Source organism: Ranitomeya variabilis, chromosome 6 (assembly GCF_051348905.1).
Source record: "Ranitomeya variabilis isolate aRanVar5 chromosome 6, aRanVar5.hap1, whole genome shotgun sequence".
Taxonomy (NCBI): domain Eukaryota; kingdom Metazoa; phylum Chordata; class Amphibia; order Anura; family Dendrobatidae; genus Ranitomeya; species Ranitomeya variabilis.
In genome coordinates, this window is record NC_135237.1 from 571,354,944 (window position 1) to 571,372,422 (window position 17,479).

The 17,479-nt window shown below is 45.3% G+C and overlaps 1 protein-coding gene across 2 annotated transcripts in view; it reads left to right on the forward strand.

Moving 5' to 3' along the window:
• LOC143783126 (uncharacterized) overlaps positions 1-17,479 on the forward strand; it is a 48,512-nt gene that overhangs the window by 25,143 nt on the left and 5,890 nt on the right. For both annotated transcript variants that reach the window (XM_077271415.1, XM_077271416.1), the window contains exons 3-8: positions 42-224; positions 296-458; positions 8,444-8,541; positions 8,634-8,703; positions 10,404-10,501; positions 11,722-11,836. In XM_077271415.1, coding sequence (XP_077127530.1) covers positions 42-224; positions 296-458; positions 8,444-8,541; positions 8,634-8,703; positions 10,404-10,501; positions 11,722-11,836 — 727 coding nt within the window. The remainder of the gene's footprint in view (positions 1-41; positions 225-295; positions 459-8,443; positions 8,542-8,633; positions 8,704-10,403; positions 10,502-11,721; positions 11,837-17,479) is intronic.

A 17,479-nucleotide genomic window follows, 5' to 3' on the forward strand; every position in this document is an offset into this window, starting at 1 on the left:
AGTGCAGATAATGATATTTATTAGCGTCTCTCCATACACAGGACTACACAATAGTGAAGAAGACGACAAGTGACTGTGTGACTCCCGGCAGCCATGAGTCAGGAGGGCGGGGCAGGAGGCGGAGCCTCATCACAGATCCTCCCCCACACTTCCCGATACGTGTGAGGAGCAAGAAGAAGATCCTAGAACTGACCAATAAGATCATTGAGCTGCTGACCAGAGAGGTGACTGCTGGGATATTATACGGGACCGACACTGGAGGATTCTGGGTAATGACGATATCATTGTCTGTCAGGTTCCTGTAAGGTGTCAGGACGTCACCCTCTATTTCTCCTTGGAGGAGTGGGAGTATCTAGAAGGACACAAGGATCTGTACGAGGACGTCATGATGGAGGACGCCCAGCCCCGCACATCAGCTGAGAGGAGACATAAACACGGTGAAAAGCCTTTGAGACCAGGTAAGGTGGTCTTCATGGACTGTGCACATTATATGCTGTGTTATGATCCTAGTGGCTGAGGATCACAAAACGGACTAGCTAAGTTTATGAACATAGACACGAGCTCTAGGGAGGTGGAAACTGGACTGACCGCAAACCTGATCCTAACCAAAACACTAAAGGTAGCCGGTGAACGTGCCTAAAATCCTGGACGTCTCGACGCAGCCTGAGAAACTATCTACTCCTGGAGGGAAAGTAAGACCTCACTTGCCTCAAGAGAAATCATCCCAAAGATATAGGAAGCCCCCAACAAATAATAACGGTGAGGTAAGGGGAAAACACAAACGTAGGAGTGAAAACAGATTCAGCAAATGAGGCCCGCTAATACTAGATAGCAGAAGACAGATAGGGAACTGTGCGGTCAGTAAAAAACCCTATGCAAAATATCCACGCTGAGAATACAAGAACCCCCACACCAACTAACGGTGTGAGGGGAGAAACTCAGCCCCCTAGAGCTACCAGCAAGCAAGGAAATCACATATTAGCAAGCTGGGCAAGAAACAAAAAATAAACCAAGAAACATATGACCACTGATGGTCAAAAAATGAACCAAGCAAAACTTAGCTTCTCTTGAAGAGACTGATAACGAAGGACTGCAGGAGAGCTCCAAAATAGCACTGAAGACATTGACAGCAGGCAACAACTGAGAGTCCAGGTGAACTAAATAGGAAACCAGCTAACAGATAACGAGACAGCTGATCAGCCTCAGACCTGCAGAATGACACAAAGAACCACCAGAGGGAGCCCAAAGACAGCACTCGCACAGTACCAGTTGTGACCACAAGAGGGAGCCCAAAAACAGAGTTCACAACAGTACCCCCCCTTGAGGAGGGGTCACCGAACCCTCATCAAAACCCCCAGGGCGATCAGGATGAGCCACATGGAAGGCATGAACCAAATCGGCCGCATGAACATCAGAGGCGACAACCCAGGAATTATCCTCCTGACCATAGCCCTTCCACTTAACCAAATACTGAAGCCTCCGTCTAGAAATACGAGAATCCAAGATCTTCTCCACCACGTACTCCAATTCGCCCTCAACCAGCACCGGAGCAGGGGGTTCAACAGAAGGAACCACAGGCACCACATACCTCCGCAACAAAGACCTATGGAACACATTATGAATGGCAAACGACGCTGGGAGATCCAAACGAAATGACACTGGGTTAAGGATTTCCAAAATCTTATAAGGACCGATGAAGCGAGGCTTGAATTTAGGAGAGGAAACCTTCATAGGAACATACCGAGAAGACAGCCATACCAAATCCCCAACAAGAAGTCGGGGACCCACACCGCGACGGCGGTTGGCAAAGCGCTGAGCCTTCTCCTGTGACAACTTCAAATTGTCCACCACATAGTTCCAAATCTGTTGCAACCTATCCACCACAGACAGGACAGGACAGTCAGAAGGCTCAACCTGACCCGAGGAAAAACGAGGATGAAAACCAGAATTGCAGAAAAAAGGCGAAACCAAAGTAGCAGAACTAGCCCGATTATTAAGGGCAAACTCGGCCAATGGCAAAAACGTCACCCAATCATCCTGATCAGCAGAAACAAAACATCTTAAATAAGTTTCCAAGGTCTGATTAGTTCGCTCGGTTTGGCCATTCGTCTGAGGATGGAAGGCCGACGAAAAAGACAAATCAATGCCCATCTTAGCACAAAAGATCCGCCAAAATCTGGACACAAACTGGGATCCTCTGTCAGACACAATATTTTCAGGGATGCCGTGCAAGAGAACCACATTCTGAAAAAATAGAGGAACCAAATCGGAGGAGGAAGGCAACTTAGGCAAGGGCACCAAATGGACCATTTTGGAAAAACGATCACACACCACCCAGATGACCGACATTCTCTGAGAGACTGGAAGATCCGAAATAAAATCCATGGAAATGTGCGTCCAAGGCCTTTTCGGGACAGGCAAAGGCAAAAGCAAACCGCTGGCACGAGAACAGCAAGGCTTAGCCCGAGCACAAATCCCACAGGACTGCACAAAGGAACGCACATCCCGCGACAAGGAAGGCCACCAGAAGGACCTAGCCACCAAATCTCTTGTACCAAAAATCCCAGGATGGCCTGCCAACACCGAAGAATGAACCTCGGAAATAACTCTGCTGGTCCATCTATCCGGGACAAACAGTCTCTCTGGTGGGCAACGGTCAGGTCTATCCGCCTGAAATTTCTGCAGCACTCGTCGCAAATCTGGGGAAATGGCAGACAAAATCACTCCCTCTCTGAGGATACCAGCCGGCTCTGAAACTCCCAGAGAGTCAGGCACAAAACTCCTAGAAAGAGCATCAGCTTTCACGTTCTTCGAACCAGGCAGGTACGAGACCACGAAATCGAAACGGGAGAAAAACAACGACCAACGAGCCTGTCTAGGATTCAGCCGCTTGGCAGACTCGAGATAAATCACATTTTTGTGATCAGTTAAGACCACTACACGATGCTTAGCTCCCTCGAGCCAATGTCGCCACTCCTCAAATGCCCACTTCATAGCCAACAACTCCCGATTACCAACATCATAATTCCGCTTGGCAGGTGAAAACTTTCTTGAAAAGAAAGCACAAGGCTTCATCACAGAGCAATCAGAGCCTCTCTGCGACAAAACAGCCCCTGCTCCAATCTCAGAAGCATCAACCTCGACCTGAAAAGGAAGAGAGACATCAGGCTGACACAAAACTGGAGCCGAAGAAAACCGGCGCTTCAGCTCCCGAAAGGCTTCCACGGCCGCAGGAGACCAATTAGTCACATCAGAACCCTTCTTGGTCAAATCCGTCAAGGGTTTAACCACGCCAGAAAAATTAGCAATGAAGCGACGGTAAAAATTAGCAAAACCCAAGAACTTCTGAAGACTCTTAACAGATGTAGGCTGAGTCCAGTCATGAATAGCCTGGACCTTGACTGGGTCCATCTCAATAGTAGAAGGAGAAAAAATAAAACCCAAAAAGGAGACCTTCTGTACTCCGAAGAGACATTTTGAGCCCTTCACAAATAAGGCATTAGCACGCAGGACCTGAAATACCATCCTGACCTGCTTCACATGGGACTCCCAGTCCTCAGAAAAGACCAAAATGTCATCCAGATACACAATCATAAATTTATCCAGATATTCTCGGAAGATGTCATGCATGAAGGACTGGAACACAGAAGGAGCATTAGAGAGTCCAAAAGGCATCACCAAGTACTCAAAATGGCCTTCGGGCGTATTAAATGCTGTTTTCCATTCATCCCCCTGCTTAATGCGCACAAGGTTATACGCACCACGAAGATCTTTCTTGGTGAACCAACTGGACCCCTTAATCCGAGCAAACAGATCAGACAACAATGGCAAAGGATACTGAAATTTGACCGTGATTTTATTTAGAAGACGATAATCTATACAAGGTCTCAGAGAACCATCCTTCTTGGCCACAAAAAAGAATCCTGCACCAAGAGGGGAGGAGGACGGGCGAATATGTCCCTTCTCTAAAGACTCCTTTATATAGCTCCGCATTGCGGCATGTTCTGGTACAGACAAATTAAAAAGTCGTCCCTTAGGGAACTTACTACCAGGAATCAAATTTATAGCACAATCACAATCCCTGGGAGGAGGCAGGGCACCGGATCTGGGCTCATCAAATACATCCTGGTAGTCCGACAAAAACTCAGGGACCTCAGAAGGAGTGGAAGAAGCAATTGATACCAAAGGAGCATCGCCATGAATCCCCTGGCAACCCCAACTTGACACAGACATAGCTTTCCAATCCAGAACTGGATTATGGGCCTGCAGCCATGGCAGACCCAACACGACAACATCATGCAAATTATGCAGCACAAGAAAGCGAATCACCTCCTGATGCACAGGAGTCATGCACATGGTCACTTGAGTCCAATATTGAGGCTTATTCTCAGCCAATGGTGTAGCATCAATTCCCCTCAGTGGAATAGGGAATTCCAAAGGCTCCAGGACAAAACCACAGCGCCTGGCAAACGACAAATCCATCAGATTCAGGGCAGCACCTGAATCCACAAAAGTCATAACCGAGTAGGATGACAAAGAACAAATTAAAGTAACAGACAAAATGAATTTAGGCTGTATAGTACCAATGGTGACAGGTTTAGCGATTTTTTTTTTTAACGCGCTTAGAGCATGCGGAGATAACATGAGTTGAATAACCACAGTAAAAGCACAACCCATTTTGACGTCTATGATTTTGCCGCTCAATTCTGGTCAGAACTCGGTCACATTGCATAGACTCAGGTCTCTGTTCAGAAAACACCGCCAGATGGTGCGCAGATTTGCACTCCCGCAAACGCCGATCAATCTGAATGGCCAAAGCCATTGAGTCATTCAGACTTGCAGGCGTGGGGAACCCCACCATAACATTCTTAATGGCTTCAGAAAGACCTTCTCTGAAATTTGCAGCCAGGGCACACTCATTCCATTGAGTAAGCACCGACCATTTCCGAAATTTTTGACAATACACCTCAGCTTCATCCTGGCCCTGAGAGAGAGCCAGCAAGGCCTTTTCTGCCTGGTTCTCAAGATTAGGTTCCTCATAAAGCAGTCCAAGCACCAGAAAAAACGCATCTACATTCAGCAATGCAGGATCTCCTGGCACCAGAGAGAAGGCCCAATCTTGAGGGTCGCCACGTAACAAGGAGATAACAATTTTAACTTGCTGAGCGGAATCACCAGAGGAACGAGGTCTCAAAGATAGAAATAATTTACAATTATTCTTAAAATTCAGAAACCTAGATCTATCTCCAGAAAACAACTCAGGAATAGGTATTTTTGGCTCTGACATAGGACTGTGAACAACAAAATCCTGAATGCTTTGCACCCTTGCAGCAAGATGATCCACACTAGAAGTCAGACTCTGAATATCCATGTCTGCAACTGAACACAAAACCACCCAGAGATTAAGGGGATGAGAGAAGCTGGACAGACTGCAGCAAAGATAGAGAGGAAAAAAAAAAAAAATTGTACTCAGGGCTTCTCTTATTCCACTTCTGCGATGCATTAAACACTTTTGGGCCTGCTGTACTGTTATGATCCTAGTGGCTGAGGATCACAAAATGGACTAGCTAAGTTTATGAACATAGACACGAGCTCTAGGGAGGTGGAAACTGGACTGACCGCAAACCTGATCCTAACCAAAACACTAAAGGTAGCCGGTGAACGTGCCTAAAATCCTGGACATCTCGACGCAGCCTGAGAAACTATCTACTCCTGGAGGGAAAGTAAGACCTCACTTGCCTCAAGAGAAATCACCCCAAAGATATAGGAAACCCCCAACAAATAATAACGGTGAGGTAAGGGGAAAACAAAAACGTAGAAATGAAAACAGATTCAGCAAATGAGGCCCGCTAATACTAGATAGCAGAAGACAGGGAACTGTGCGGTCAGTAAAAAACCCTATTCAAAATATCCGCGCTGAGAATACAAGAACCCCCCCACACCAACTAACGGTGCGAGGGGAGAAACTCAGCCCCCTAGAGCTACCAGCAAGCAAGGAAATCACATATTAGCAAGCTGGGCAAGAAACAAAAAATAAACCAAGAAACATATGACCACTGATGGTCAAAAAATGAACCAAGCAAAACTTAGCTTCTCTTGAAGAGACTGATAACGAAGGACTGCAGGAGAGCTCCAAAATAGCACTGAAGACATTGACAGCAGGCAACAACTGAGAGTCCAGGTGAACTAAATAGGAAACCAGCTAACCGATAACGAGACAGCTGATCCTGCCTCAGACCTGCAGAATGACACACAGAACCACCAGAGGGAGCCCAAAGACAGCACTCACACAGTACCAGTTGTGACCACAAGAGGGAGCCCAAAAACAGAGTTCACAACAATGCTGGGACTAAATGTCTGTAAAGCAAAATCCACATCACAGAAACATCTCACCAGACATTCAGTGGCCCACGCCTAAATCTGTGCAAGACGGGATAACGGAGATTATTATGCAACGTCTCCATCCATGGTGGGTTCTCATGAGGGATAGCTACAGATACATTATACATATACACAATCAGATACTATATACTCCTCATCATGATTGCGAGGTGACGCGCACACAACACTGTGCCGGACCAGGAAAAGATGCCGGCAGGTTGGTGGTTCATAGGACTGGTGCTTCCCATTGTTGCTTTACTTTACGAACAAACAATAAACTTGTTCATATTCCACCAATAGGTATAATTTGTCATTGCTAGAAGAAGCTAAGCCGCTGATTCCTTAGATTAAAGCTCCAAATGTCTTGGTATTTCTTACACGCTATGGCTCTTGTAGTATAAAATACATAGGTATAAGCTCCGGCACAGCAGGCATCTGCCCCCAAAAATGATAGTTCATGGAAATTTTTTTAAATTTGAAGTCCAACATTGTAGAGTTATAAAGAGTCTGTTAGTTACCGCTGGTTATCGTCTGTTTAGTCCGATACATGTATGTTAAGGTCACTTTGAAATCAGTAATGCTGTCTGCATTAAAGAAAGATGCTGGATACAGTCCTAGGAGACCTTCTCATCTTGAGTCACTATGTAATGCTCAACCTATCCTCAAGCCAAGGAACTGTAGTATGGAAGGCAGAAACACTAACAGTGAGCCACAGGCTGCATTGCTGGGGATGAGAGGATTTCCTCTGCCTAAAAACTTCACTAGTATTCTCCTTTACATGAACAGATCTATCTCTATACATAGAATATAAACTGATACGTCTCAGTGCTTTATATGTGAAAAACTGAAAAGAAGATGGACATGTTTCTATTATGACACAAATCATATTTTAATAACGCGCTTTTTCAATATTCTGTCATGCCTCAGGACTCGATGCGGCAGTTTTGAGGTTTTTTTGTCGGCGTATCTATCTACTGACCCACTGAGGATCCTGTCGCTGTCCGGGTGCTGATTTCCCTTTGCCTTTCGTCCACTCCTTTCTTACTGCAGGTGGTTTCCATTTCTTATCTGGCCCATCTCCTCACTTTGCGAGGGGCTTCTATTCAAACCCCACTGCTGTCTCTGTTCCCTGCTGGTGATCGTGTACAACTACCCAGTTAGGGGGTGAAGGAGTAGTCCTTATTTGTGACAGTTAGTTGGTGTTTTCTGTACGAGTTTTCTGCGTGGTTTTTGTAGCGTGTGTATTTCCTTATCTCCCATTTGGTTGGTATCTCCTATTATTCCCTTGTTTTCCGCTTTGTTGTTACTTGATCGATTTTGTAGGATTGCAGTTTCTTTTCATCGCAGTCTGTTTGCACTGCCTTTCTGGTTTGTGCTACCCATTTCTCTTCAGTCCCACACCTCCCTGGGGGTAATTACTTCTGTGTGCATTCAGGAGCATAGTAAGGTTGGAGACCCAGGCCTCTCTACCTTCAAGAGTACCCCTGGGATAGGAGTAGTGAGGACCCCAGCTGCAGTCCCCTCCCCCCTACTTCAGACCGGAACACTAACTTATTTCTGTAATACTAACTCGTAAATTACAGTGAGACTTTTATTTATGGTGATCAGTAAATGACACAAAACAGGTGCAATGGATTTCTTTTCGGCAGTAACCCTTAGTAATATGCAATAATACACAAATGCCTACATTTGTGTATAGCAAACGGTGCTTAGTAAAAATCCTTATATACAAAGATCACATAATAATAAATATATATATATATATATATATATATATATATATATATATATATATATATATATATATATATATATATATATCAGAAAAAATATATTTTCTACAACCAGCCAACCCATCTACCTGCATGTACGTCTGCAGAAAGAGTGAAAGCAGACTCTCTTTATGAGACAGCCGCTCGAGGCCGGGGTTCTAATGTTGGGGGGTTTAGAGACACAACATTTTGTTATGGAGACCCTGAAGGTGATGAGAGAAATGTACGGTATACAGACAGATCTCCAGCTGGTCATGGATTCCGTCACTGAGTGTTTCTGTATCCTACAGATGGATCCAGGAGGAGGAACCCACCAGAGAGATGTCCCCGTCCTCTGTATTCCCAGGACCGTCCAGAGGAAAATCACCACGTCCCGAAGAATCTTCAGGTAGATGGTGCTGATCCCTCACCGAAATATGACGAAAAAGACATGGAACAAAAGTTCACTTTAACTTTTCTTTTTTTCTCTTCTTTCTTTAGTGTGAAAATTTGATTGATATTAAGGTTGTGGTTATAGATGAAAAAGAGGAGACCGAGGACGATCTACAGTGTAAGACTAAAGGTACCTTCACACGAAACGACATTATAACGATATCGCTAGCAATCCGTGACGTTGCAGCGTCCTCGCTAGCGATATCGTTTCGTTTGACACGCAGCAGCGATCAGGATCCTGCTGTGATGTCGCTGGTCGCTGAATAAAGTCCAGAACTTTATTTGGTCGTCCGATCGCTGTGTATCGTTGTGTTTGAAAGCAAAAGCAACGATACCAGCGATATTTTACACTGGTAACCAGGGTAAACATCGGGTTACTAAGCGCAGGGCCGCGCTTAGTTACCCGATGTTTACCCTGGTTACTAGCGTAAAATGTAAAAAAAACAAACAGCACATACTCACATTGCGTCCCCTGCAGTCTGCTTCCTCCTCTGACTCAGCGCCGCAAAGTGAAAGTGAAAGCAGCACAGCGGTGACGTCACCGCTCTGCTCTCACTGTACGGCGCTCAGTCAGTCAGGAAGTGGACGCAGGGGGACGTGAATGTAAGTATGTGCTGTTTGTTTTTTTTAGATTTTACGCTGGTAACCAGGGTAAACATCGGGTTACTAAGCGCGGCCCTGCGCTTAGTTACCCGATGTTTACCCTGGTTACCAGGGGACCTCGGCATAGTTGATCGCTGGAGAGCGGTCTGTGTGACAGCTCTCCAGCGACCAAACAGCGACGCTGCAGCGATCGACATCGTTGTCGCTATCGCTGCAGCGTCGCTTCGTGTGAAGGTACCTTAGGAGATTATCACTGATTGTCATCTAGATACAACTCCATCTTATTTCCTCACTGTGTGTAAGCTGATTCTGATCTGATTCTATCCGAGCAGTCATGTCTACCTTGGATTCTCTGTAGGCAACTTCTTGCCAAGCTTCCATGTTTTCCACAGCTTCTTTCAATTGCTTCCAGTGCATTCTTGATGGCATCCAGCCTTTGGTCTCCCCTCTATCGATCCACCACTGACCATTCCAAGAATCCTACATAGAATTGGAGCATTGTGCCCCTAAAATACCCAATGAGATGAGAAACACAATGTGTAAACCTCAATATAGAAAGTTTATTAATTTCTCACTCACAGGAAATGCAACAAGTACAAACATAGTAAAAAGATGGGGTCAAATGATGAAGACCAGGCAAAACGCCCAATCAAAGATAGCTCATGACATAATAAAGGGAAAGTACAAGGGTGAAAAAATTGCACATATTTCCTGAAGATATGACAGGGAGAATGTAGGATTACAAAACAACCTGACAGGCCGAGTACTCATATAACAGAGGTTGTAGGATGGTCCTTTGTGTATGAGTTAGTAACACTATATTGGGATAGGTTAGATTGTGGTGTCCTACGTTACATTAAAAAGAAAGGACCATCCAACCAGAATTCTCCCACATAACCTCATATGGAATGTTTAACTAAAAAATAGTAATATGCATAAAGTGCCATTGACAGTGCTATTACAAAGTGCTTACCCATGTGGGATGATGAGCGTGTTTGCCACAGCCCCGACGCGCGTTTCGCTTGGTGGCTTCTTCGACCTATCCCAATACAGTGTTACTAATTCATACGATAGTAGATAGAGCCCAAACCATCTGAGGAGATATATACAAAGCAATTTTTTTCTGTCAGGCAGAAAGGGCAGAGCATATAAACCTCCATTATTCAGAAGGCACCTAGGTGACCTTCCACCCGCTCACATGTGTGTCTCCCACAGATGGACTCATCGAAAGAAATCCAGCAGACAGATGTCTCAATCTTCCATATTACCAGGAATGTGCAGAAGAAAATCACAACGTCCTGGAGAGTCGTCAGGTAGATGAAGCTGAGCCACATACAAAGTCTCTACAGGGTTGTGTGGGCCATGAAGGTCCTGTAGTCATAGATGAAAGAGCTTTTGGGTGGTTCCCTACAGTCAACTGGTTGTAACACTGTGGAAAGGCTTTGGCTTCTTTAGAGCAGACGAGAACAAACCTTTTAAGCTTTGATATAAAAGATGGAGAGTTTATAGAAAGAGACAAAATCGGCAACAAAAGCCAAACAAATGTTATAAAAAGAGCTGTCACGTCTCTTGTGTTTGAAGTGGAAAAAAGAAGAAGAGGTCCATAATTTAAATGTTGGATTTGGTCCCCAGGCGGTGATCCAAGTCTGTGTTATCCAAGTCCCATCTTTACCTCTTGTCTCGTGTTTGTAGAGCAGACCACAGGTTCTCATAATAAGACTTTTAGGGGCCTGATAGACATCCATACAAGATAGACCCCAAGGCCATTTTTAGTGGTACTTCATCGAGAATCCCGTCCCTTTATTGGTTGCAGTTGGCTCTTTGTGATGAGCAAAAGAAACATTAAACTTCTGAAACCAATAACAACTGCAACAAGGTGAACGCTGAATCTAAGGAAGACCAATGTCCGGAATTGTTCTGGTTAATCCTCCACATTAGAGCAGGAGCTCAGAAATCAAACACCTGACCTCCCGCTTCACCTGCGATTATGCGGGTTTATACCATGGCACCATGAAAATAGGGCAACCTTTCATAAGAGTTCTATAGCCACGGTAAAAAGAAATGTTTGCGTTGTTTGGGTAAACGGACGTCGTCTGTTTGATCCTCTATTGAATCCTGTCCAAAGCAAAAATGTCCAGTGTTTGTTAGAGTATGTGCAGACGTTAAGCATCTGCTGCAGACTTTCCTGCCACGAATACAGAAGCGTTGGCAGGAAATAACGCAGCACAAAATACACACAATTTTGTTGCTTTTTGTACATAATTGTCATGCGATACTCCCCCATGTTAAAGATCATAAAAATCAGTATAAATATAAAGGTCCGTATCGCCGGAGCCGAATAAAGCGGAATACTCAGCGGACCAGTGAGGAGGACATAAAAACATTAAGGGACCACTTTTGACCTGGTGACAGCTCCTCTTTAGAGGACCGCTTCTGTCGTCTTCACCGTGGGGTTTCTTTTTCCCGATTCCGTTCATTCACAGATCGCTATTGTTACTCTTCTGTTGAACAGTGAGGTTTTTCCATCTGACAGGGTGAAGATCTGACAATTTTTAAAGCGGACGTTAAAGCAGAAGAAGAAAAGATGTCGGGCGACGCACCGCGAGCGAGGAACGTGGAAGAGGAAAATCCAGTAGATGTTACTCCGGGTATGTAACAGTGAGTGTAGGACGTGACCGGGTCCTGCCAGAGGCCTGAACGATTCATATGTTCTTACGTTTCATTTTTGGGGCCATAAGAGAAGTTTATAGTGTAAACTACAATAACAAAGAATTAACCCAAAATGTTCACAAAAAAAAGGCTATTAAAAGGCTCTTCCTACACAAATGTTTTTTATTTATATACTGTAGCTGTATTGAGTCGAATTGAATAAATCGCCCCAAATTCTATTTGCGAACAATTGCTCGAATCGGGCCAGGAGATTCGATTCGCATCAAATAAATTTGGTGTCTCCAACCAAAAGGAAAGTGCGAGCACAATCCATATAATCATAGGGGAGATTTACTGTATATAACAGCACAAATCAACAATACGAAAGGACAGTGTGTATAAAGCAGAACTCACCCCGAAATATTAATATCTGGAGAAAATATTGTCACATCGTTATTCCAAAAAGATACATTAACAATAATACAGACACCGTATTATAAGGCCCTATCAGAGGGGTAAAGGAAGTGCAGTAAGGGTCATAATACAGCCTAATAAAAAAATAAAACACAATTCCAAATATAAACCCAGATCATCAGTAACATTGTAATACGATCATGGTTGAAAGTGTTGGCCCCCTTGACATTGTTCCAGAAAATTAAGTATTTCTCCCAGACAATTGTTACCGTTTCCCATGTTTTGTTATACACAGGCTTATTTCCTTTGTCAATACTGGAACAACACAAAAAAACAGAGAAAAAAGACATACTGGACATAATTTCACACAATACTTCAAAAAAGTTGTTGGAACTTTTGCATAATTGTGGGTAAACATATTTGTTTCCAGCATGTGATGCTCGTTCACACTCACCTGTGGCAAGTAACAGGTGTGGGCAATATGAAAATCACACCTGAAACCAGATAAAAAGGTGAGAAGTTGAGTCAATCTTTGCATTGTGTCTGTGTGTGTCGCACTAAGCATGGAGAACACAGAGGAGAAGAGAATTGTCTGAGGACTTGAGAACCAAAATTGTTGAACAATATCAACAATCTCAAGGTTACAAGTCCATCTCCAGAGATTTGGATGTTCATTTGTCCAGAGTGCACAACATAATCAAGAAGTTTACAACCCATGCCACTGTAGCAAATCTCCCTGTACGTGGGTGGCAGAGAAAAATTGATGACAGATTGTAACGCAGGATAGTCCGGATGGTAGATGAGCATCCCCAATCAAGTTTCAAACAAATTCAAGCTGTCCTGCAGGATCAGGGTGCATCAGTGTCAGGACAAACTATCCGTCCACATGTAAATGAAATGCTATGGCAGGAGACCCAGGAGGACCTCACTGCTGACACAGACACAGAGACATAAAAAGCTAGACTGCAGTTTGCCACAATATACATGAGTAAACCAAAATCCTTGTGGAAAAAATATCTTGTGGACAGATGAGACCAAGATTGAGTTTTTTGGTAAAGCACATCATTCATTTTTTTCCGACCAACAGAATGAGGCCTACAAAGAAAAGATTACAGTACCTACAGTCAAATATGGTGGAGGGTCAAAAATGTTTTGGGGTTTTCTGCCTCTGGCACTGGGTACCTTGACTGTGTGCAAGGCTTCATGAAATCTGAAGATTACCAAAGGATTTTAGGTGGCAATGTAGTCTCCAATGTCAGAAAGCTGGGTTTGCGTCCTAGGTCATGGGTCTTCCAGCAGGACAATAACTCCAAACATACTTCAAGAAGCCCTCAGAAATGGATGGAAATAAAGTGCTGGAGAGTTCTTAAGTGGCAGCAATGAGTCCGGATCTAAATCCCATTGATCACCTGTGGAGAAATGTTAAAATTTGCTGTTGGGAGAAGGCGCCTTCACATATGAGACCGGGAGCAGTTTGCAAAAGAAGAGTCGTCCAAAATTCCCTTTGAAAGTTGGAAGGTTGATGGTTATGGGAAGCGATTCATTGAAGTTATTTACTCCAATGGGTGTGCAACCAAATATTAAAGGGCCACTGTCACCCCCTCCAGCCGTTATAAACTAAAAGAGCCACCTTGTGCAGCAGTAATGCTGCATTCTAACAAGGTGGCTCTTTTAGTTTTAGGTTCAAGTATACCCCAAAAAACGCGATTTGATACTTAGCCATAATTGGTGTCTCTAGCCACGTAGGCTGCTCCTCCCTCCCCAGCTCGAAACGCTCCTCTGCCGTCACTCACATCTTCTTGGTCTTTCTGCGCCGCCCCCTCAGCGCTGTTTACGTTTTCAAACCGGCGCCTGCGCTGTATAGTACTGTTCTGCGCAGGCCCAGTAAGCTCTGGCCGTCTGCCGTCCAAGCCAGGCTTTCACACTGCGCCTGCGTGGGCAGTGCGGCCCCCACCTTTGGAATCCCCGCCCCGCACTGTGTTATGCATTATGCACAGTGCGGGGCTGGTATTCCTGGGCATGCGCACAACGTGTTGCATCCTGTCAGCCCGGTCCCCCGCCTTACTGCTTCTGGATACAATATACAGATCGTGCCTCCTCCTCCTCTAGCAATCACTGGGCAAGAAGCAACTTTGGAAACTTGCCTGCTAGGTGGTGTGTGTTGTGTCTAGGTGTGTTATTTATGGGTCTTGATCTGATAATAAATTGGGGGTGATCTTTACCCACCTAGCAGGCAAGTTTCCAAAGTTGCTTCTTGCCCAGCGATTGCTAGAGGAGGAGGAGGCACGATCTGTATATTGTATCCAGAAGCAGTAAGGCGGGGGACCGGGCTGACAGGATGCAACACGCTGTGCGCATGCCCAGGAATACCAGCCCCGCACTGTGCATAATGCATAACACAGTGCGGGGCGGGGATTCCAAAGGTGGGGGCCGCACTGCCCACGCAGGCGCAGTGTGCAAGCCTGGCTTGGACGGCAGACGGCCAGAGCTTACTGGGCCTGCGCAGAACAGTACTACACAGCGCAGGCGCCGGTTTGAAAACGTAAACAGCGCTGAGGGGGCGGCGCAGAAAGACCAAGAAGATGTGAGTGACGGCAGAGGAGCGTTTCGAGCTGGGGAGGGAGGAGCAGCCTACGTGGCTAGAGACACCAATTATGGCTAAGTATCAAATCGCGTTTTTTGGGGTATACTTGAACCTAAAACTAAAAGAGCCACCTTGTTAGAATGCAGCATTACTGCTGCACAAGGTGGCTCTTTTAGTTTATAACGGCTGGAGGGGGGTGACAGTGGCCCTTTAAGCTGAGGGTGCAATCAATTTAGTCCTGCCGTTTTTGGGGGTTTTGTGTGAAATGATGTTTAAGTTGCCGTTTTTTCAGGTGTTGTTCCAATACACACAAATAAATAACCTGTGTGTAGCACAATATGTGTAATTGCAATAATTTTCTGGGATAAATACTTCATTTTCTGGAACAATTTCAAGGGTGCCAACACTTTCAGCCTTGACTATATATTACACGGCAGGTCTCCTCACAAGTAGAAATCCATCACTGCTCACATTACATTTATAGAACTCAAGAAATAGGTGGTCTGCTGTATACAGAACATAGGATACACTGAGACTGCAGTATACGCATAGGACACACTGGAGCTAAAGCACATTCATGACATAGGAGACACCGGGCTCACGGACGTCACAGGAGACACCGGGCTCACGGATGTCACAGGAGACGATTGTGGTATATACATGAGATGATGGGGCACATACATCACACGAGGCATCGGGGGGCACATACATCACACGAGGCATCGGGGGGCACATACATCACACGAGGCATCGGGGGGCACATACATCACATGAGGCACATGTATTTTACAAAAGACGCTCGGGGCACATGCACATCACAGGAGATGTCAGCGGTACATATACATCACAGAAGACACCAGGGCACACATGAGATGCTAAGGGCACATGTACATTGCAGGGGGGCCTATATACATTACAAGATGAGCATGGGTCTCCGCTACTGTTGTTGTCTGTGGGACTATAAGGTACGCAGGACGTAATCCTTTATTCCACGTGCCACAGTGTTCACGAGCACGGACGTTCCTGGGAATATGCTCAGGGGTGAAAGAAAACAACGTTGTGGGCTGGCGATTCCCCACCACTGCCCTAAATAAATAGAGCAATCTGAACTATGATCATTAGAACAATGAACAATAAGAGCATAGCCTTGCACAATGAATAATATTGCTGAAGACAATAGAAAAGGAGAAAAACGGTAAATACTTAAGGATGCAATGGGATGAGAAGGGATATAGAAAATCCACAGCAAGTCACCAAGAAAGACACAAAGAATGAAATCACATAGTGTGATTCTAAATAAATAGAACAATGTAAAGTTTGACCAATAAATAAAGAATAGAGATGGGTGGACACCTGGATGTTCGGGTTCACTTGAATGGGGGGCCCGAACATCCAGTGTTTATGCATGACAGCGCGGCACACACTACTTCTGATCGACGGTGAAATCATCTCCGCTGGTCAGAGAGCCACGGTTCCCACGCTGTCAAAAGACTGCGTGAGTGCTCAGCTGTGATCGGAGGTGTAAAGTTTACCTCCAGTCACTTGTGTCAGCGGATGGGACTACAGCTCCTATCATCCGACACGTGCTGCTGCTAATAACAGCGAGAGCAGAAGCGGCGGATGGGAGTATTCATCAACCTCTCCTGCGCTGTGAAAACTGAGCGGCTGCTTGCGGGGATCTCACCGAGGTCACCGCCGTTCAGCCGGCCGGGATCGGAGCCTCAGTGACCGGAGGTAACCTCGATGACGTTATCACCGGTCACTGAGGTTGTGCTGGCAGCAGCTCATTCAGCAGTTTTTCTCAGCCTGGACGGTCGTATCTTGGCACCGTCCAACCAACCAAGGCTGGTTGTTAAAAATGGGGGACCCAACATCGTTTTTTTATTTAAATTATTTATTTAAAGAATTATAAAATATTTCTTGGGGACCCCTCTATTCTTGATAACCAGCCTTGCTGAAGCTGACAGCTGAGGATTGCAGCCCCCAGCTGTGAGTTTTGCCTGGCTGGTTATCAAACATACAGGGGAACCCACGCCGTGTTTTTTTTTTTATTTATTTACAGCACAGGAGCAGGCTAATGAATACTCCCATCAGCTGCTTCTGCTCTCGCTGTTATTAGCGTCAGCAGGCGTCGGATGATGGGAGCTGTAGTCCCTCCGATCACAGCTGAGCGCTCATGCTTTCTTTTGACAACGTGGGAACGGCAGCTCTCTGACCTGTGGGGATGTTTTAAGCGCTGCCCTGCACATGACAGCGTGTCAAACACTCGGTGTTCGGGCAGCCAGACCCAAACAGTAACTTCCTGGTGAAGTCCGTGTTCGGTGTCCATGCCCGAACAGTAAGTGTTCTGTACAGACTCCAAACTTTACTGTTCGGGTTCGCCCATCTCTATTAAGGAACAATAAGGGCGCATAACTGCACAATAAGTGATGATGTAATTAAATCTAGAAAAGGAAACGAGGTAAGTAGTTAGAGATGACACAGGGAGAGAAGGGGGAAAGAATCCCTCACGTTTCGCTGGTAAAAACACCAGGTTCCTCAGGGGCACTTCTAAGTCCATATTCAATTTTATATCAATCACAAATAATTGCCAATACCGGAGTATCCAGTGTTGAGCACCCATGAAGCAGAAAGTCTCATATAG